Below are 20220 nucleotides of genomic sequence, written 5' to 3' on the forward strand. Positions count from 1 at the left end.
TGGTCTAGAACTCCTGACCTTAGGTGATCTGCCCACCTCGGCCTCCCAGTGCTGGGATTACAGGCATGAGCCACTGCGCCCGGCCTAGGGTGGACCCTACTTCAATATGACTGGTGTCCTTATGAAAAGGGGAAAGGGGGACAGTCACACCCAGGCAGAACGTGATGAAGATGAAGATGGCCATCTACAAGGGCAGGAGAAACCTGAACAGAACCCCAGCTCCGAGCCCTCAGAAGGACCCCACGCTGCCCACATTGACCTTGGACCTCCAGCCTGCAGATCGTGAGGGAAGAGATGTCTTGGACTTAGGGCCCCTTGTCGTGGTACTTCCTTAAGGCGGCCACAGGAAACCATCACAAAGGCAAGGGCGTGGTTGCGCTCAGCTGGGGTGGGGGAGGGGGCCCATGAGGAGGAGGTGGGAGGCCCAGCCAGGTTGGAGGGTCAGAACCCATGGGGCTAGAGAAGCCCGTAGGGGAGCCTCAAGATTGCTGAGACCAGTGATCTTCGGCCCCAGATGGCCCTGCCTTGGCCCAGAAGGGTCAGAAGGACCTGGTCAGCCAAGCTCGGACAGCCAGCAGGATGCCTTCCACCCTGGAGAGGGTCCTATCTTGTCCCACAGGCAGAGCTACATCACCACTAGCCACCCCTCCAACGCGCACAGGCCCCTGCCCTCATGGCCCCCCTCTTAGGTCCGGCAGGTCCTGCCTCCTTCTGATGCAGAAGCTTCTCTGGCCTCTGGAGCCAGGGCACACCTCATGCAAGGACAGGGTCCAAATTCCTTTGTCCTTGGACTCCAATTGGCACTTTCCTGTGCTCAGGGAGTTTCCCCAGCCTGCTGTCCCAAGTCCGGGCTTTCCCTCCGCCCCTCCCCACTCTCAGGCTGGTGGGGTGGGGAAAGCAGCCCATTCCTGGGCTCAGAGACTCCCACCCCAGCTCAGAGGGAGCAGGGGCCCAGCCAGGGACGGACCCCCATTCCTCCCAGGGACCCCAGACCTCTGTCTCTCTCGGGTAAGTCTCCATCTCTGTCTGTCTGTCTGTCTCTGTCTCTGCCTGTTTTCCACGCGCTCAGCAAGGCCTCCTGCCCTGAGAGAGGCTCCGCCCACTACTCCCCCTTCCCCCATAAAACCAGCTGAGTCTCCGTGCCAGGAAGGCTGCGTGCACTGGAGCTGGGTCATCTCAGGTGGGGAGTTGGGGTCCCCGAAGGTGAGGACCCTCTGGGGAGGAGGGTGCTTCTCTGAGACACTTTTCCTCACACCTGTTCCTCGCCAGCAGGCCTTGGCTCCTTGAACTTTTGGCCGCCATGTGCTTCGCGAAGGTGAGTGAGAGGCTGCGCGTGCTTTTGTGGGCATGTCTGAAAACAGACCTTAAGGGCGCGGGTGCCTCAGTATTTCCCGAGGTGCCCGTGTGTCAGGGCTCAGTCAGGGGCGCCCAGTGGCAGGAGGATAGTGATGGGGCGAGAGAGTCACTGGAGGCGCGGGAGGTCACATGTGTCGGGGCGCTGGAGAATGGCAGGGGTGCAGATGAGAGGGAGCACCTGTCCCAGGAGCCCCTCACAGCCCAGAAAGCCCGGAGCAGGGGTGGGGCAGGGCTGTCCTGGAAACGACTCAGAGAATGCTCCTCTCAGAGGCCGGCTCAGCTGGGCGGGCCCAAGAGCAGGGCCTGTGTGGGTCCGGGTGTCTCTTCCTCCTTTCCTGGGTTCCCTCTGACCTCCCATCCTCTACCGCTGCCCCACCGCAAATGTGAGGCCCACCACACCCTCCAGGGAGCTCTGCAGCCTGTGACAATGGGGTTTCCATGATGTGGCCTGGCCCAGGTTCAGGACAGTGACCCGGAGGACGCATGGCTCCCACAGGCCGGCATGGTCCTGCTTTCACCCTGGTTCATGGGAAATCGGGCTGGCGGGGTGGGACCATCGCTGCCTGAAAGTGTGCAGACAGCTGCCCTGCCCCGGAATATGTCCCCAGGCCCTGCGCACTCTGTGGGTGACTCTCACCAGTCTGTGGTGGGGGAAACCAGGCATGTCACCCCCGAGACTAGGCCCTTCACATGGGGGCTCAGCGGGGATTCTGTGGGGTGCCTCTGGCCTCTGTGGATGCAGCCACCTGTCTGCAGGCAGGAACGGCCCGGGCCCTGTGGGCCTCCATGTTGGCAGTCGGGAAGACTGCTGGCACCCCTGAATATTAATCAGCTCATCAGAGAGGAACGGCCGCTGTTACCTTCTCAATCGTCATGTCCCTAAACATTTTTTCCTCGGTCAACTCTCACCTGGGACCATGGTGCTTGTGGGAAACCCAGCTGAGCCAGCCTGCTCCAGGACAGTGTCCATCCTCCCGTGTGTGTACATGGAGGGGTGTGTGTGTGTGCAGGGAGGACACCCCGGCCCACCCAGGCCCTGCTCTTGGGAGGAGGGGTCACCTAGGCCCATGGCAGCCCTGCTATTGGTCCTGCCCATCTGAGCTGGCTCCTGAGAGAAGCTCTCTCTGAGTCGTTTCCAGGACAGCTCTGGCCCAGTCTTTCCAGGCTGTGAGGGGCTCCTGGGACTGCTGTCTCCTCTCATCCCGCACCTCTGCCGTGTTTGTGTGTGTGTGTGTGTGTGTGCAGAAAGAGGCGTGTGTGTGTGTGTGTGTGTGTGTGTATAACTTATCCTGGGGGAAAGATTAAGGTCACACATGGTGCCTGAGTGTCACCGTTATTTCCGCAGGTCCACTCTGCTGCAATTAAAGATCTGAGGGCCCGAATGGTAATGCTCCTCCCTACTTCTGCTCAGGGATTGGGGGTCTGGGTCTCAGCCTGTGACACTGAGGGCACTATGGGACACCGGGGACCCTGGAGGGACAAGGATCAGGCCCTTTGGTGCCAACACTGCCTCTCTTCACAGCATCAAGCCGTAGACAGATATTGTGATGAAATGGAAAATGAAGAATCAGGATGTGGACAGGTGGGTGGATTTGCCCTCAGGCACCAGGTCACATGTCCCCACCCCCAGGCTCTCCACCCTGTGGGGGGCTCAGGGTAAGAAGGATGAAGAGGGACCCACAGGCTCCCTCATCCCTTACCCTGGGCAAATGCTTGCACCTGGGTGGCAGTGAGTGGGCGGGTGGGGGATCTGGACGCCCGGGGAGACTGAGGGAGGCGTTCAAGCCCCAGGGCTCCTTGAGGAAACAACAGGGGTGCCAGACGTGGCCCGGGCTCCTGGCTGGACCCAGTTCGGGGTGTGTGGGAGCTGAGGACTGGCTGGGCTTGAGGACTGGCTGATGTGGAGTGAGGGGAGGCTGGGGCCTGGAACCGAGTGCTTTGCTCCTAACAGGTGATGTCGGGCCTGGCAGAGCTGGAGGTGAGCCGTGGCCTCCCCCTCCACCAAGCTTAGTCCCTGGGTCTTAGGCTCCACAGGACACTGGGTCTGGGCTCCGGGTCCCCTTGGGAATCACCTGGACCAGTGGAGGCCACCGTGGGGAGGGGGCAGCCAGGAGCAGCGTGAACCCCCTGTGCCCTCCTCTCCCCAGGACGACTGCAAAGAGAGCTACCTGGACACAATGGAGGCTCATTATCAGGAACACCACCCAGTGAGTATGACGCACCCATCTGGGCACCTTGCCTCCCTTCACCCCTGCCCTGTCTTTTCTTTCTTTCTGTTTGTTTTTTTGAGACAGAGTCTCGCTCTGTCGCCCAGGCTGGAGTGCAGTGGCATGATCTTGCATCCTCACTGCATCCTCCAAATCTTGGGTTTAAGCGATTCTCCTGCCTCAGCCTGACGAGTAGTTGGGACTACAGGCATCCACTACCATGCCAAGCTGATTTTTTTTTGTAGTATTAGTAGAGACGGGGTTTCACCATGTTTGCCAGGCTGGTCTTGAACTCCTGACCTTGTGATCCATCCGCCTTGGCCTCCCAAAGTGCTGGGATTACAGGCATGAGCCACCGGGCCTGGCCAACCCCTGCCCTGTCTTGATGTGGGTGTGGGCAGGGTGTGACCAGCCCCTGAGCTTGGGGTGCAGGGCTGGGAGTGACAGCCTAACTGGGACCTGCCCACGGCCTCCCTCCTCACGCAGTGGCAGAGCCCTAAAGGCACGATGAGGGCCCTGGCCTGGTGACCAAGCAGACGCAGCCATCGTGTCACTGCCATGGAGGTGAATGCAGAGGAGTGGGACTCTGGGAAAAGTCCCTCTTGTCCATGGGGCTGTGGTCGGGAAATCAACACCTGTGGGTCTCCGTCTCCCAGGGTCAGGAAAAGGCTGAGAGGCCTAGGTGTGGCCAGGGCCTGGGGCTGACACCCCCACCTACAGACCCTGAATGGTGCCCCCATTGCACAGGAGCTCACTCCTCTACTTGAAAAAGAAAGAGATGGATTACGGTGCCGAGGCAACAGGTCCCCTGTCCCGGATGTTGAGGATCCCGCAACCGAGGAGCCTGGGGAGAGCTTTTGTGACAAGGTCATGAGACGGTTCCAGGCCATGCTGCAGCGGCTGCAGACGTGGTGGCACGGGGTTCTGGCCTGGGTGAAGGAGAAGGTGGCGGCCCTGGTCCATGCAGTGCAGGCCCTCTGGAGAGAGTTCCAGAGATTCTGCTGCTCTCTGTCAAAGCTCTTCAGGTCCTCTTTCCCCTCTTTCCAGTCCTAAGGAGCCCCATGGGGGACAAGGAGGAGCTGACACCCCAGAAGTGCTCTGAACCCCACTCCTCAAAATGGAGATACTGACACCACCTTTGCCCTCACTGTTACTTCGCAGCCACCCTGACCCCTCACTCAGCTCTCCTGTGCCCCGCCCCCCTCCCACACACTCAGTCCCCCTGCCTGGAGTTCCTGCTGCAGTTCTGACCTGGGGCTGTCACCCTGGCATCTTAATAAAACTTGCTTATACTTACCTGGCAGGGGAGATGCCATGATCACGGAGGTGGGTTTCACAGGACAAGGCTGATCCGTTGCTGTATTAGTCCGTTTTCACACAGCTATAAAGAATACCTGAGACTGGGTAATGTATAAAGAAAAGAAGTTTAATTGACTCACAGTTCCACATGGCTGGGGAGGCCTGAGGAAGCTTACAATCATGGGGGAAGGCGGAAGAGAAGCAAGGCACGTCCTGCATGGCGGGGGAACTGCCAAACACGTGTTTTGTTTAGTTTTTTTTATTTGAGATGGAGTTTTGCTCTTGTCGCCCAGGCTGGAGTGCAATGAGGTGATGTCGGCTCACTGCAACCTCTGCCTCCCGAGTTCAAGTGATTCTCCTGCCTCAGCCTGCTGAGTCGCTGGGTTTACAGGCATGCGCCACCATGCCAGGCTAATTTTGTATTTTTAGTACAGATGGGGCTTCACCATGTTGGCCAGGCTGGTCTTGAACTCCTGACCTCAGGTGATCTGCCCACCTCGGCCTCCCAAAGTGCTGGGATTACATGCGTGAGCCACCGCGCCCGGCTGCCAACACTTTTAAACCACCAGATCTTGTGAGAAGTCACTCACTTACACCAGAAGCGCATGGGGGAAACCGCCCCCATGATCCAGTCACCTCCAGCCGGGCCCCTCCCTCGACATGTGGGGATTACAGCTTGAGATGATATGGGTGAGGACACAGAGAAAACCATCTCATTTGGCTCCTGGATCCTCCCAAACCTCATGTCCTTCTCACATTTCAAAACTCAATCATGCCTTCCCAACAGTCCCCCAAAGTCTAAACTCATTCCAACATCAACCGAAAAGGCCAATCCAAAGTCTCACCTGAGACAAGGCAAGTCCCTTCTGCCTATAAGCCTGTAAATTCAAAAGCAAGTTAGTTACTTCCAAGACACACTGGGGGTACAGGCATTGGGTAAACGTTCCCTTTCCAAATTGGAGAAATTGGCCAAAAAAGGGGGCTACGGGCCTCAGGCAAGACCCAAATCCACCAGGGCAGTCGTTAAATCTTAAAGCTCCCAAGCGATCTGTTTGGCTCCATGTCTCACATCCAGGGCTCCCTGATGCAAGGGGGGTTCCCAGGGCCTGGGGCAGCTCTGCCCCTGTGGCTCTGCCGGGTGCAGCCCCGGCAGCTGCTTTCATGGGCTGGTGTTGAGTGCCTGCGGCTTTTCCAGGCACACAGAGCAAGCGCTTGGTGGATCTACCATTCTGGGGTCTGGAGGAGAGTGGTCTTCTTCTCACAGCTCCACTAGGCAGTGCCCCAGTAGAGAGTCTGTGTGGGGGCTCCAACCCCATATTTCCCCTCCGCATTGCCCCAGTAGCCATTTTCCATGACAGCCTCTGTGTGGTCATCCAGGCATTTCCATACATCCCCTGAAATCTAGGCGGAGGCCCCCAAAGCCCAGCTCTTATCTTCTGCAGACCTGCAGACCCAACACCATGTGGAAGCTGCCAAGGCTTGGGACTTGCACCTGATGAAGCAACGGCCTGAGCTGTACCTTGGCCTTCTTTAGCCACAGCTGGAGCTGGAGTGGCAGGGGCACAGGGCGCCATGTCCCAAGGCTGCACAGAGCAGTGGGGCCCTAGGCCTAGCTTGAATTAATCCCCAGAAAATGGGTTTCCTTTTCTACCCCATGGTCAGGCTGCAAATTTTCCATCTTTTATGCTCTGCCTCCCTTTTAAGTATAAGTTCTAATTTCAAAGCATCTCTTTGTGAGTGCATGTCACCATACGCTTTCAGGAAAACATAGGTCACTTGTTGAACACTTTGCTGCTTAGAAATTTCTACTGCTGGCTGGGTGTGGTGTCTCATGCCTGTAATCCCAGCACTTTGGAAGGCCGAGGCGGGCGGATCACGAAGTCAGGAGATCGAGACCATCCTGGCCATCATGGTGAAACCCCATCTGTACTAAAAATGCAAAAATTAGCTGGGCATGGTGGCTCATGCCTGTAAACCCAGCTACTAGGGAGGCGGAGGCAGGAGAATCACTTGAATCAGGAAGTCTGAGGTTGCAGTGAGCTGAGATTGCACCACTGTGCTCCAGCCTGGTGAAGGACCGAGACTCCATCTAAAAAAAAAAAAAAAAAAAAAAGGGACTGGGTCTTGCTCTGTTGCTGAGGCTGCAGTGCAATGATGCAATCATAATTCACTGCTACGGATGGACAGACAGATGCGTGCACAGAGGCAGGGATGGATGGACAGATGCATGCACAAACACGCTGAGCGCCTACTAGCACAAGACCAGAAATACAGGGTTCCCCTCTTCCTGGATACACAGGGTTGAGATCCAATAGGAAAGCAGCGAGCCAGCTGCATCAGGGGTACGAGGAGACAGTGAGCAGGGAAATGACCCAGGACATCTGAGGCCAGAAGCCAAAACTATGGCATCAGTAGGGAGACTGCAAAAGGCGACAGGTCCCGGATCACCAAGGGCCTTGAAAGCATGTGGAAGACTTTGTTCAATGGGGGAAACATTAAGGGGTTTTGCTTTCTGGAACTATCATCAGCTTCAGCGGGGGGCAGGGGGTAGGGTAGAGGCAGGGAGGCAGGAAGTTCTCGCAGGGTCCAGGCAAGAGATGGTGGAGTGTGGTCCTGGGGAAGGGGCAGTGGACGGATCTGAGGGAGGTTCAGTTAGGATGGGCAAGGATTGAGATCTGGCTGGATCCTGGTGACAGGGGAGGTGAGGCTGGGGCACTTGGAGGATGGCGTCCTGGTGCTGCTAATGCAGGTGGGAGAGTGGGAGGGGGAGGAGCAGGCTGGCAGAAGGCAGGCACGAGTGCAGGTCTGGGCGGGAGTCTGCAGCGCTCCGGGCTGGCCACACAGGTGGGGCAAGGGAAGCTGAGGATCCTGCCCTAGAGCTTGGTCTCCTCTGTGTGAGGTCAGGTTCCCCAGAGGTGGAGCTCCAGAGGGAAATTCTTGTGCAAGCAGTTTCTCAGGGACCATGTGCTGAGGGGAATGGGAAGCAGGAACAGACTAGAAGCTCAGTGAGGATGTGGTCTCAGCTGGAGAGGAGCCTGATCGCATGGGAGCTCTGCAGCAGGGATGGCAATGCCAGAGAGGCAGTCCTGCCTGAGGCCAGGCCCAGCTCTTTGTAGCCCCATATTAATTACATTGGCTGTGGGATGCTGGGGAGCCTGAGTGTCAGGGGAAGGGGGCAGCCAGGGAGGGTGCCTAGACCCTGCGGAGGGCTTGGTGAGGCAGAGGCTGGGGAGGCTGTGTGCCTCAACATTCAGATATGGGCTTCGGCCAGGCATGGTGGCACAAGCTTGTAGTCCCAGCTACTCAGGAGGCTAAGGCAGGAGGATTGCTTGAGTCAGGGAGGTTGAGACTGCAATGAGCTGTGTTCACACCACTGCACTGCGGCCTGGGTGACAAAGTGAGACCCTGTCACACACACACAAAAAGATAACGTGGGCTTCAAAGTTGAATTCAAGTAAGTCAGGGTTCTTCCACTTGTAATGAACAACTTCCTTAACCTCATTGTCTCAGGTTCCTCGCCTGAGAAATGCGAGGAGAATGGCGCCTGCTGGTGGCGTGGCCTTGCCGATGAAATGAGCCATTCCCCCGTGCCTCTCAGCACAGGGCCTGCCCCGGGCCGCATGCTGTGCATTGTCAGCTGCTTTCGGAGCTGGGCTAGTGGCCGCCTTGAGAGCCAGCAGTCCGCGGGGGTTGGCGAGCTTCTGGGAGGAAAGGGTGGAACGTGACAGTCAGGTACAGAGCTACAGAGAACCCCAGCATGAAGGGGTAGGTGGCAGGGGAGAAGGACTCAACAGAGATGGAGAAAGACTGAGCCCAAAGGTGATCAAGAAGAGTGAACAAGGAGGTGGTCAGCCGTGGCTGGGGCAAAGACAAGTCCAGTAAGCTACATGGGCCTGTGTTTGTTCCTCCAGGGGCAAGGTGACCTTTTTAGTGCCTGTAGGCCCAGTGGGTTGGGAAAGAATTTAGGCAGCAGTGGGCTTAGGTGTGAGAGGAGCGGAGGAAGTGAGGATTGAGTTGAGACCTGTGGCTGGAGAACTTGACTGGGAAGGGAGGGCAGAGAGCGGCGTGGAGTCGGGGGAGGGAATAGGTCCCATGAGCGTCTTAGGATGAGGGAGTTGTGAGCGCTCAACACTGGATGACCTGATACAAAAGAAGGGATGGAGGATGGATAGACTGACAGATGCATGCACAGAGGCAGGGATGGATGGACAGACGGATGCATGCACAGTGTCAGGGATGGATGGATGGACAGATGCATGCACAGAGTCAGGGACAGATGCACAGATACAGGCACAGGGTCAGGGATGGCTGGAACAATGGAGGCACAGAGGCAGGGATGGATGTACAGATGCATACACAGAGGCAGGGATGGATGGACAGATGCAGGCACAGAGGTGAGGATGGATGGACAGATGCAGGCACAGAGGTGAGGATGGATGGACAGATGCAGGCACAGAGGTGAGGATGGATGGACAGACGCAGGCACAGAGGTGAGGATGGATGGACAGTTGCAGGCACAGAGGCAGGGACAGACAGATAGCTGCAAGCACAGAGGCGGGTATGAATGGATGGAAGGATGCATGCACAGAGGCAGTGATGGATGGGTGGGGAGATTGGATGGATAGATGTCGGTAGGTCGTTCTTGTCCTGGAGGTGATCCAGGCTAAGTCCTCACACCGGGAGGGGCAGGAGGTGAGCATGGGGAGATACAGCTCTGTGTCCCAGTGCACCGGAAGTTACAGATGACATTGATGTCCTGTCCTGATGAAACAGGAAACACAATTGTCATTTGAAAGTTGGGGCTGAGGGCCAGTCATGGTGGCTCATGCCTGTAATCCCAGCACTTTGGGAGGCTGAGGCGGGCGGATCACCTGAGGTCAGGAGTTCGAGACCAGCCTGGCCAACATGGTGAAACCCCGTCTCTACTAAAAAGACAAAAATTAGCTGGGTGTGTTGGGGGGGCGCCTGTAATCCCAGATACTCAGGAAGCTGAGGCAGGAGAATCCCTTGAACCTGGGAGGTAGAGGTTGCATTGAGCTGAGATCACGCCATTGCACTCCAGCCTGGGTGACAGAGGAAGACTCTGTCTCAAAAAAAAAAAAAAAAGAAAAGAAAAGAAAGTTGGGGGCTGGGGCTGGGTGGAAGCTTGAGGGCCTGTGGGCCTGGCTTGGGGCTGAGGGGAGCGTGCAGGAGCTGCCTGCCAAAGCCTGGGGCAAGGATGATAGGAGGTGCCGGGGCCCTTGTGGACTGCCCTCTGGGAATCTCGTGGGGCTGGGTCTGCACAGTTGTGGTTGTGTAACTTCCCCCAGATGCATGGCATAACAAGGGTGCAGGAAGGGGTGCAGGGCCCGGAAGCTCAGTGTGGTTAAAGAAATGCAAGGCAGGATAGAAAGTGAGAGATGAATGATATCGTCCTGATCAAAACACCAAACTTTTTCAGTTTCTCAGAAAAAAGACTCAGAACAACAAGAGAACTTACAATCAACAAGGACATTCATCAGTGCGGATATGATTTGAGCAAGACCATTGAAGCCACTGCTGAAAGGCAGGCTGGCAGAGCCAGGGTAACTGGCCACCTACTGTGAAGTGTCTGTGCCTCAGTTTCCTCCTCTGTACAATGGGCGTAGGAGACAGGTTTGGTGAGAAGTGAATGAAAACTTGTTTGCTACCCCTCTTAAGACTCACGTTTCATGCTTAGACGCTCAGCGAGTGGCTTTAGGGACCGAGAGAAATTTGCTTTTCAGTTCACCAGGTCGTTACCTATGAACCTGCCCTGAACAGTGCTGACCTTAGTTAGAGGTGGCCATGAAACTCATCCGCATGGGGTAATTGGGGCCTCCCTGTGGTGCTGCGGGGCTGTGTCTCTGTCTTGGTCTCTTCAGGCCTCTCAGCAGCTGGAGCAGGAGCTGGCAGACAGCTCACCGATGGATAAGGAGCTGAGCTTCGACCAGGGCTGACGTGGGAAGTGTCTTGGTCCTGCCGGTCCTGGCGCCTGAGCTGAATCCGGAGGGAAGAGGCTGCTGTGGTGGGAAGAGGCTGGGAGACAGGCCAGGAGCTGGGGCCAGCAGGCTGTGGTCTGAGAGTCCCTGCTAGAGGAGCTCTGTGTTCCCAAGGAGATGGAGGAAGACCTGGGGTGGGGGTGGTACAGGGTAGGGAGAGGAGGGGCGGAGGCTGTGGACAGGGAGATGGGGGAGGGGGGATGGAGGACTCAAGGGATGTAGTAGGTGTGGCTTGAGGAGGGATGGGGGCAGGAATGGGGGAAGGTCTTGGGTCAAGGACATGGACCTACATCCCCAGCAGATGGTGGAGATGGGTGGGGGTTGCTGACCATAGACTGGAGCTGGGAGAAGGGTATGCTGCCAGGGCTGGGGCTGCCAGCAGAGAATGGCACGCACCTTATAGGCTCCTGCCCCTGCCCCACCGCCCCCTCAAGTTCAAGTTTCTTTTTCTTTTCCTTCTTTTTTTGAGACGGGGCCTTGTTCTGTTGTCCAGGCTGGAGTTCAGTGACACGGTCATGCGTCTCTGCAGCCTCGACCTCCCCAGCTCAAGCAAGCCTCCTGCCTCCCTGCCTCAGCTTGGAACCTGAGTAGCTGGGACCACAGGCGTGCACCACCATTCCTGGCTATTTTTTTATTTTTTTGTAGAGAACGGGGTTCTCCTTATGTTGCCCAGGCTGGTCTTAAGCTCCTGGGCTCAAGTGAACCTCCCACCTGGGCCTCCCAAAGTGCTAGGTTTACAGGAGTGAGCCACCACACCCAGCTCCTTCCCCTCAAACTTTTGTGCAAAAAGTGCTCCCTTCCCAGAGGAGGGTCCCCATCTGTGTGTAAGGTGGCCCCTTCCTCTGTGTGTTCTCTGGGTCTCTTCAGCCCTGTGGTCCAGTGTCCAGTACAGCCATGCTGACTGGGTGACTGGAGGCGGGGATCGTGGAGGATTGGGGCGGGGGAGTGCTGGGCAGAGGTGGCTGGGGTCACCTCTGGAGGGTGTCCTGCTGTTCCTGTTGGCTGCAGCTGCACTTGCAGGGCCTTCCTGTGAGCCCCTTTCCTGGTGCAGGGGCACCCTCAGCTTGCCTAGACCAGCTCGGTCGGGGAGACCCTAACCCAGCAGCGCTAGAAGAATTAAAGACACACACACAGAAATACAGAGGTGTGAAGTGGGAAATCAGGGGTCTCACAGCCTTCAGAGCTGAGAGCCCCGAACAGAGATTTACCCTCATATTTAGTAACAGCAAGCCAATCATTAGCATTGTTTCTATAGATATTAGATTAACTATAAGTATCCCTTATGGGAAACAAAGGGATGGGCCAAAATAAAGGGATGGGTTTGGCTAGTTAACTGCAGCAGGAGCATGTCCTTAAGGCACAGATCACTCAGGCTATTGTTTGTGGTTTAAGAACGCCTTTAAGCAGTTTTCCGCCCTGGGTGGGCCAGGTGTTCCTTGCTCTCATTCCGGTAAACCCACAACCTTCCAGCGAGGGCGTCATGGCTATCATGAACATGTCACAGTGCTGCAGAGATTTTGTTTATGGCCAGGAAACCAACACCTGTGGGCCTCCCTCTCCCAGGCTCAGGAAAAGGCTGAGAGGCCTGGGTGTGGCCAGGGCCTGGGGCTGACACCCCACCTACAGACTCCGAATGGTGCTCCCATTCCACAGGAGCTCACTCCTTTGTTGAAAAAGAAAGAGATGGATTACAGTGCCGAGGCAACAGATCCCCTGTCCTGGATGTTGAGGATCCCGCAACCGAGGAGCCCGGGGAGAGCTTTTGTGACAAGGTCATGAGACGGTTCCAGGCCATGCTGCAGCGGCTGCAGACGTGGTGGCACTGGGTTCTGGCCTGGGTGAAGGAGAAGGTGGCGGCCCTGGTCCATGCAGTGCAGGCCCTCTGGAAAGAGTTCAAGAGTTTCTGCTGCTCTCTGTCAAAACTCTTCAGGTCCTCTTTCCACTCTTTCCAGTCCTAAGGAGCCCCACGGGGGGATGGAGGAGCTGACACCCAGAAGTGCTCTGAACCCCACTCCTCAGAATGAAGATACTGACACCACCTTTGCCCTCCCCCTCACCGCACACCCACCCTGTCCCCTCCCTCAGCTCTCCTGTGCCCCGCCCCACTCCCGCACACTCAGTCTCCCTGCCTGGCGTTCCTGCTGCAGCTCTGACCTGGCGCTGTCACCGTGGCATCTTAATAAAACTTGCTTATACTTACCTGGCAGGGGAGATACCATGATCACAGAGGTGGGTTTCCCAGGGCAAGGCTGATCCATTGCTGTATTAGTCCGTTTTCACACTTCTATAAAGAATGCCTGAAGGCTGGGCACGGTGGCTCACGCTTGTAACCCCAGCACTTTGGGAGGCCAAGGCGGGCGGATCACGAGGTCAGGAGATCGAGACCATCCTGGCTAACACGGTGAAGCCCTGTCTCTACTAAAAATACAAAAAATTAGCCGGGCGTGGTGGCGGGCGCCTGTAGTCCCAGCTACTCGGGAGGCTGAGGCAGGAGAATGGCGTGAACGCAGGAGGAGGAGCTTGCAGTGAGCTGAGATCGTGCCACTGCACTCCAGCCTGGGAGACAGCAAGACTCCACCTAAAAAAAAAAAAAAACAAAGAATGCCTGAGACTGGGTAATTTATAAACAAAAGAAGTTTAATTGACTCACAGTTCCACATGGCTGGGGAGGCCTGAGGAAACTTACAATCATGGGGGAAGGCGGAAGAGAAACAAGGCACGTCCTACATGGCAGCAGGAGAAGCAAGGTTGGGGGAACTGCCATACACATTTCTTTTTTTTTTTAAGATGCAGTTTTGCTTTTGTCGCCCAGGCTGGGGTGCAATGGGGTGATCTCAGCTCACTGCAACCTCTGCCTCCCAGGTTCAAGCGATTCTCCTGCCTCAGCCTGCTGAGTAGCTGAGATTACAGGAATGCACCACCATGCCAGGCTAATTTTGTATTTTTAGTACAGATGGGGTTTCACCATGTTGGCCAGGCTGGTCTTGAACTCCTGACCTCAGGTGATCTGCCCACCTCGGCCTCCCAAAGTGCTGGGATTACAGGCGTGAGCCACTGCGCCTGGCTGCCAAATGCTTTTAAATCACCAGATCTTGTGAGAACTCACTGACTTACACCAGAAGCGCATGGGGGAACCGCCCCCATGATCCAGTCACCTCCAACCGGGCCCCTCCCTCGACATGTAGGGATTACAGCTTGAGATGATTTGGATGAGGACACAGAGAAAACCACCTCATTCTGCCCCTGGACCCTCCCAAACCTCATGTCCTTCTCACATTTCAAAACTCAATCGTGCCTTCCCAACAGTCCCCCAAAGTCTAAACTCATTCCAGCATCAACCCAAAAGACCAATCCAAAGTCTCACCTGAGACAAGGCAAGTCCCTTCTGCCTATAAGCCTGTAAATTCAAAAGCAAGTTAGTTACTTCCAAGACACATTGCGGGTACAGGCATTGGGTAGATGTTCCCTTTCCAAATTGGAGAAATTGGCCAAAAAAGGGGGCTACGGGCCTCAGGCAAGACCCAAATCCACCAGGGCAGTCGTTAAATCTTAAAGCTCCCAAGCGATCTGTTTGGCTCCATGTCTCACATCCAGGGCTCCCTGATGCAAGGGGGGTTCTCAGGGCCTGGGGCAGCTCTGCCCCTGTGGCTCTGCAGGGTGCAGCCCCGGCAGCTGCTTTCATGGGCTGGTGTTGAGTGCCTGCGGCTTTTCCAGGCACACAGAGCAAGCGCTTGGTGGATCTACCATTCTGGGGTCTGGAGGAGAATGGTCTTCTTCTCACAGCTCCACTAGGCAGTGCCCCAGTAGAGAGTCTGTGTGGGGGCTCCAACCTCATATTTCCCCTCTGTATTGCCCCAGTAGCGGTTCTCCATGACAGCCCTGCCCCTGACACTGACCTCTGTGTGGTCGTCCAGGCATTTCATAGGTCCCCTGAAATCTAGGCGGAGGCCCCCAAAGCCCAGCTCTTGTCTTCTGCAGACCTGCAGGCCCAACACCACATGGAAGCTGCCAAGGCTTGGGACTTGCACCTTCTGAAGCAATGGCCTGAGTTGTACCTTGGCCTTCTTTAGCCACAGGTGGAGCTGGAGTGGCTGGGGCACAGAGCGATGTCCCAAGGCTGCAAAGAGCAGCAGGGCCCTGGGCCTAGCTTAAATTTCTCCCCAGAAAAAATTTTTCTTTCTGCTACATGGTCAGGGTGCAAATTTTCCAATCTTTTATGCTCTGCTTCCCTTTTAAATGTAAGTTCTAATTTCAAACCATTTCTTTGTGAGTGCATATAACCATACGCTTTTAGGAAAAGACAGGTCACCTGTTGAATGCTTTGCTGCTCAGAAATTTCTACTGCTGGCCTGGTGCAGTGGCTCACGCCTGTAATCCCAGCACTTTAGGAGGCTAAGGCGGTCAGATCACGAGGTCAGGAGATTGAGACCATCCTGGCCAACATGGTGAAACCCCGTCTCTACTAAAAATATAAAAATTAGCTGGGTATGGTGGCGTGTGCCTATAATCCCAGCTACTTAGGAGGCTGAGGCAAGAGAATCACTTGAACCAGGGAGTCAGAGGTTGCAGTTAGCCGAGATCAAGATCATGCCACTGCACTCCATCCTGGTGACACAGAGAAACACCCTCTCAAAAAAAAAAAAAAAAGAAAAAGAAAAAAAGAAAAGAAATTTCTACTGCAGGACATGCTGTCATCTCTCTCAAGTTCAAAGTTCCAAAGGGCAGGAGCAAAATTCCTTCAGTCTCTTTGCTAAAAGGGTCTCCTTTACTCCAATTCCTAGTAAGTTTCTTATCTGCATCTGACACCACCTCAGCCTGGACTTGATTATGCATATCACTATCAGCATTTTGGTGAAAGCCATTCAACAAGTCTCTGGGAAGTTCCAAACTTTCCTATATCTTCCTATCTTCTTCTGAGTCCTCCAAACTGTTCTAGCTTCTTCCTGTTACCCAGTTCCAAAGTTGCTTCCACATTTTCAGGTCATCTCTATAGCAGTGCCCCATGCCTGATACTAATTTTCTCTATTAGTCTGTTTTCACACTGCTGTAAAGAATACCCAAGACTGGGTAATTTATAAAGAAAAAAGGATTAATTGACTCACAGTTCCAAAAAACTGGGGAGGCCTCAGGAAACTTACAATCATGGTGGAAGGTGAAGGGAAAGCAAGGCACGTCTTACATGGCAGCAGGGGAGAGAGAGAGAAAGCAGGGAACTGCCAAACACTTTTAAAACATCAGATCTCAGGCTGGGTGTGGCGGCTCACACCTGTAATCCCAGCACTTTGGGAGGCCAAGGTAGAACAGGAATTAAAAGAAATTTAAAAATGTGTAAGCAAAAACTCAGGTGTATGTAAGAAAAAACCAATTCCCGCTGAGGAAGAAAAAGAGCTAAAGTCCTTTAAAAATTGACTGCCTGTTTTTCTGTGGCTAGTGAGCCTTCTCTCTCCCTTTCCCAGGCATTGTGAAGACTCTGTTTCTCTAGCTGTGCAGCTGCAAGGTCACTAAATAGATAATCTTAAGTCATAAAATATGTTGTTCCTTAAAAAGTAAGAAATAATGTAATGCATGTCTTGATTGAATAACTACCTTTGTTTCTCGCTTCTGTAATATGCTTCCCCCAGCACAAATCTCCCCCCACCCCCACAAAATGCTTAAAAGGTAACCGTTCTCTTAGTTCAAGCCTCAGTCCTTTGGATGTGAATCCCACTGGGTTGGTGCACCTAAATAATTAAATAATTCCACCTTAACCCCTCGGTCTCTCTGATTCCTTAATTATCATGCTGCAGAGGTGGGTGGATCACCTGAGGTCAGGAGTTCGAGACCAGCTTGGCCAACATGGTGAAACCCCGTCTCTACTAAAAATACAAAAATTAACCGGGCATGGTGGCGTGCACATGTAATCCCTGCTGCTAGAGGGGCTGAGGCAGGAATCACTTGAACCCAGGAGGCGGAGGTTGTGGTGAGCAGAGATTGCGCGACTGCTCTCTAGCTTGGGCAACAAGAGCGAAACTCTGTCTCAAAAAAACAAAACAAAACAAAACGAACAAGAAAAACATCAGATCTCGTGAGAACTCACTCACTTTCACCAGAACAGCATGGTGGAAACCGCCCCCATGATCCAATCACCTTCTACCAGGTCCTTCCCTTGACAGGTGGGGATTACAATTCCAGATGAGATTTGAGTGGGACACAGAGCCAAACCGTCTCAATTGCACCCCGGATGTGCTGACCCCTGTGATTTCCCCAAGTGTGGGACACTCGGCTGCATAATTTGTGGTAGTGGGGGACTGCATTCATACTTTCCCCTGAAAACAATAAAATAAAATAAAAGTTGCTTAAATAGAATCAGGTGGCTGTCTCCAGGCTTCTCTGACAGGCGGGCACAGGGAGGCAAGGGGTCCAGTAGTGACAGCAGAGACTGTGGCTCTGATGGACCTACCCACGTTCCAGATGTGGAAGAGCAAGGCCAGGCCCCTGACTTTCTTATTGATAATGTGCATGGGTCTCCATGTCCTGATGGGTTGGTTGAGGACTAGAGGATTTCAGCCTGGTGTGTCCTTGATTACAGAGCTGAAAGCACAGAACCACTCCCTGATCGCCACCCCTGGGCCTCCGGCGTGAGGGGACTTTGGCCCTGCAACTTTCTTGTCATGACTCCCTCTTCCGTCCTCATCCCCCGGGCAGGGCTGGGGCCACAAAATCTCCTCGGTTTTCTCCCAAGATCAAGGGCCCCAGGGGCTGAGGCAGAGGGGACTCAGGAGTCCCCCACTAGGCCCTGGTTTCAGGGGAGAGGCAAGAAGGCAGAGGTCAAATCTCTGGGCCTGAGGCCTCAGCACCGTGCAGTTGCAGAGCCTGGGGCAGCCAGGAGGAACGGCTGGGAGGGCACTTCTCACCATTTCAGAGGCCACGTTCAACTGGCCCTGCAGAGCCTCCCGTCTTCCTCCACTTCCTGTCTCCGCTGACTCGCACAGACCACCCTCCCCCATTCAGGGGAGGCTTGGCAGCCAGCAGCAGCCGGTGAGATAAAGATGGGGCTGGGGGCCCTGTCCTGTTCTGTCCTGTCCTATCCTGGGGTTCCATGACTCCTGTCTTTGGGCTGAGCAGGAAAGAGGAAGGGGAAATGGGCCACGGCCTGGGGAGGAGCAAACACCCACAGGGGAGGCTCCCTGAACAGCTCTCCTAGGGCTGAGTCCGTGGTCTGGGAGGGACACTGGGGTGTGCTCGAGGGTGTGGGGGGCTTGGGGACCAGGAACATTGCTGGGGGTCAGTATGCCCCTCCCTGGTCTGCCCTTTTGGAGCATTGGATGCACTCTTGAGTTTTGGAGCAAGCCCTCCTTGGTGCCAGCCTAGAGTCCAGCAGGGGAAACAGCTGGACAGCGACTCTGACAGTCGCCTTTGGTGGCCTGGTCACCCTGAGGGCCCTGCTTGCTTCCAGCCCCTGTCCCAGCAGCTCCTGCAGGGCTGAGGGAGGTGACCAGTGGGAAGGAAGGGTGTTGCCAGGCTCTCTGGGCCCTGCTGCCCCCAGCCTTCCTGAGGAAGGAGGCAGCTGGATCCGGAGTTCTCTCTGCAGAGCCTCAAAGAGCCCCACAGGCTTTCCTCCTTTGCATCCTGCAGAAACCTCTGATGTCCCTTTATCGTGGAAGGACTGTCTCTGGCCTGAGACCCCAGCTCTGAGGGGCCGCCCATGGCCCGACCCTGGTCCCGCCTCTCCTTACCCTGGGCCACATGCTGGGATCTCCCCTCTGCCACTGCTCAAGTTTTTTGTTTTGTTTTGTTTTTCTGAGACAGAGTTTCACTCTTGTTGCCCAGGCTGGAGTGCAATGGCGCAATCTCCGCCTCCTGGGTTCAAGCAATTCTCCTGCCTCAGCTTCCCAAGTAGCTGGGATTACAGGCATATGTCACCACGCCTGGCTAATTTTGTATTTTTAGTAGAGATGGGGTTTCTCTATGTTGGCTAGGCTGGTCTCTAACTCCTGGCCTCAGGTGATCCGCCCACCTCGGCCTCCCAAAGTGCTGGGATTACAGATGTGAGCCACTGCGCCCGGCCGCTCAAGTTCTTTCTACCATTTCCCCAACCTCTCCAGTGACCCCGCATCCCCCTCGACTTATCCCTCATGTCCCCCTTGGCTTCCTCTTACCTAGAAATCCCTCCTGCTGTGCTGTGGTCCCCAGGGGCTCTGTCACCCCCAGCCTGGACAGCAGCCTCCGCCTCCTAGCTGGTGTCCCTGGCCTTGCCATTTCCATGCAGTAGCCAAAGCTGAAGTGATTTTATTTTTTTATTTTTTTATTTTTTCTTTTTTTTTTTTCTTTTATTGTAATTATTATTATTATTATTATTATTATACTTTAGGTTTTATGGTACATGTGCCCAATGTGCAGTAAGTTACATATGTATACATGTGCCATGCTGGTGCACTGCACCCACCAACTCGTCATCTAGCATTAGGTATATCTCCCAATGTTATCCCTCCCCCCTCCCCCCAACCCACAACAGTCCCTGAAGTGTGATGTTCCCCTTCCTGTGTCCATGTGTTCTCATTGTTCAATTCCCACCTATGAGTGAGAATATGCGGTGTTTGGTTTTTTGTTCTTGCGATAGTTTACTGAGAATGATGATTTCCAATTTCATCCATGTCCCTACAAAGGACATGAACTCATCATTTCTTATGGCTGCATAGTATTCCATGGTGTAGATGTGCCACATTTTCTTAATCCAGTCTATCATTGTTGGACATTTGGGTTGGTTCCAAGTCTTTGCTATTGTGAATAATGCGGCAATAAACATACGTGTGCATGTGTCTTTATAGCAGCATGATTTATAGTCCTTTGGGTATATACCCAGTAATGGGATGGCTGGGTCGAATGGAATCTCTAGTTCTAGATCCCTGAGGAATCGCCACACTGACTTCCACAAGGGTTGAACTAGTTTACAGTCCCACCAACAGTGTAAAAGTGTTCCTATTTCTCCACATCCTCTCCAGCACCTGTTGTTTCCTGACTTTTTAATGATCGCCATTCTAACTGGTGTGAGATGGTATCTCATTGTGGTTTTGATTTGCATTTCTCTGATGGCCAGTGATGGTGAGCATTTTTTCATGTGTCTTTTGGCTGCATAAATGTCTTCTTTTGAGAAGTGTCTGTTCATGTCCTTCGCCCACTTTTTGATGGGGTTGTTTGTTTTTTTCTTGTAAATTTGTTGGAGTTCATTGTAGATTCTGGATATTAGCCCTTTGTCAGATGAGTAGGTTGCGAAAATTTTCTCCCATTTTGTAGGTTGCCTGTTCACTCTGATGGTAGTTTCCTTTGCTGTGCAGAAGCTCTTTAGTTTAATTAGATCCCATTTGTCAATTTTGGCTTTT

At 54.4% G+C, this 20220-nt stretch overlaps 2 protein-coding genes and 1 pseudogene across 10 annotated transcripts; 2 read left to right on the top strand and 1 right to left on the bottom strand.

Moving 5' to 3' along the window:
- Positions 1-386: 386 nt before the first annotated feature.
- On the top strand, positions 387-4859 carry LOC100460404 (interleukin-32). Of its 9 annotated transcripts, none has more exons than XM_054534658.2 (8): positions 397-689; positions 1070-1180; positions 1270-1315; positions 2702-2740; positions 2879-2938; positions 3308-3334; positions 3504-3563; positions 4311-4859. In XM_054534658.2, exons 3-8 carry the CDS (start codon positions 1301-1303, stop codon positions 4614-4616), a joined length of 507 nt encoding a protein of 168 aa, XP_054390633.1. In that variant the 5' UTR covers positions 397-689; positions 1070-1180; positions 1270-1300; the 3' UTR covers positions 4617-4859. The 9 variants fall into 9 exon arrangements, with proteins under 9 accessions (XP_054390631.1, XP_054390634.1, XP_054390630.1 ...); XM_024233839.3 differs by having other exon boundaries at positions 1273-1315; XM_054534657.2 differs by having other exon boundaries at positions 406-552; positions 1273-1315.
- Positions 4860-8745: 3886 nt separating this feature from the next.
- Positions 8746-9611, bottom strand: LOC112129443 (guanine nucleotide exchange factor subunit RIC1). Its single transcript, XM_063717443.1, is given in 4 exon segments — positions 8746-8994; positions 8996-9267; positions 9270-9509; positions 9593-9611. Coding segments are annotated over 4 exon segments (780 nt in total).
- Positions 9612-11141: 1530 nt separating this feature from the next.
- Positions 11142-12885, top strand: LOC112129444 (interleukin-32-like; annotated as a pseudogene).
- The last annotated feature ends 7335 nt before the right edge of the window (positions 12886-20220 follow it).

The sequence above is a fragment of the Pongo abelii genome, chromosome 18 (genome assembly GCF_028885655.2).
Source record: "Pongo abelii isolate AG06213 chromosome 18, NHGRI_mPonAbe1-v2.0_pri, whole genome shotgun sequence".
NCBI classification, from domain to species: domain Eukaryota; kingdom Metazoa; phylum Chordata; class Mammalia; order Primates; family Hominidae; genus Pongo; species Pongo abelii.

Bases quoted from the DNA above. Each gene is read 5' to 3' on its own strand.
- LOC100460404 (XM_054534655.2), top strand. From the start codon at position 580: ATGCCTTCCACCCTGGAGAGGGTCCTATCTTGTCCCACAGGCAGAGCT. The intron at 1,009-2,701 runs GTAAGTCTCCAT...TTATTTCCGCAG, and splicing joins CAGACCTCTGTCTCTCTCGG to GTCCACTCTGCTGCAATTAA. The intron at 3,564-4,310 runs GTGAGTATGACG...CCCATTGCACAG, and splicing joins ATTATCAGGAACACCACCCA to GAGCTCACTCCTCTACTTGA.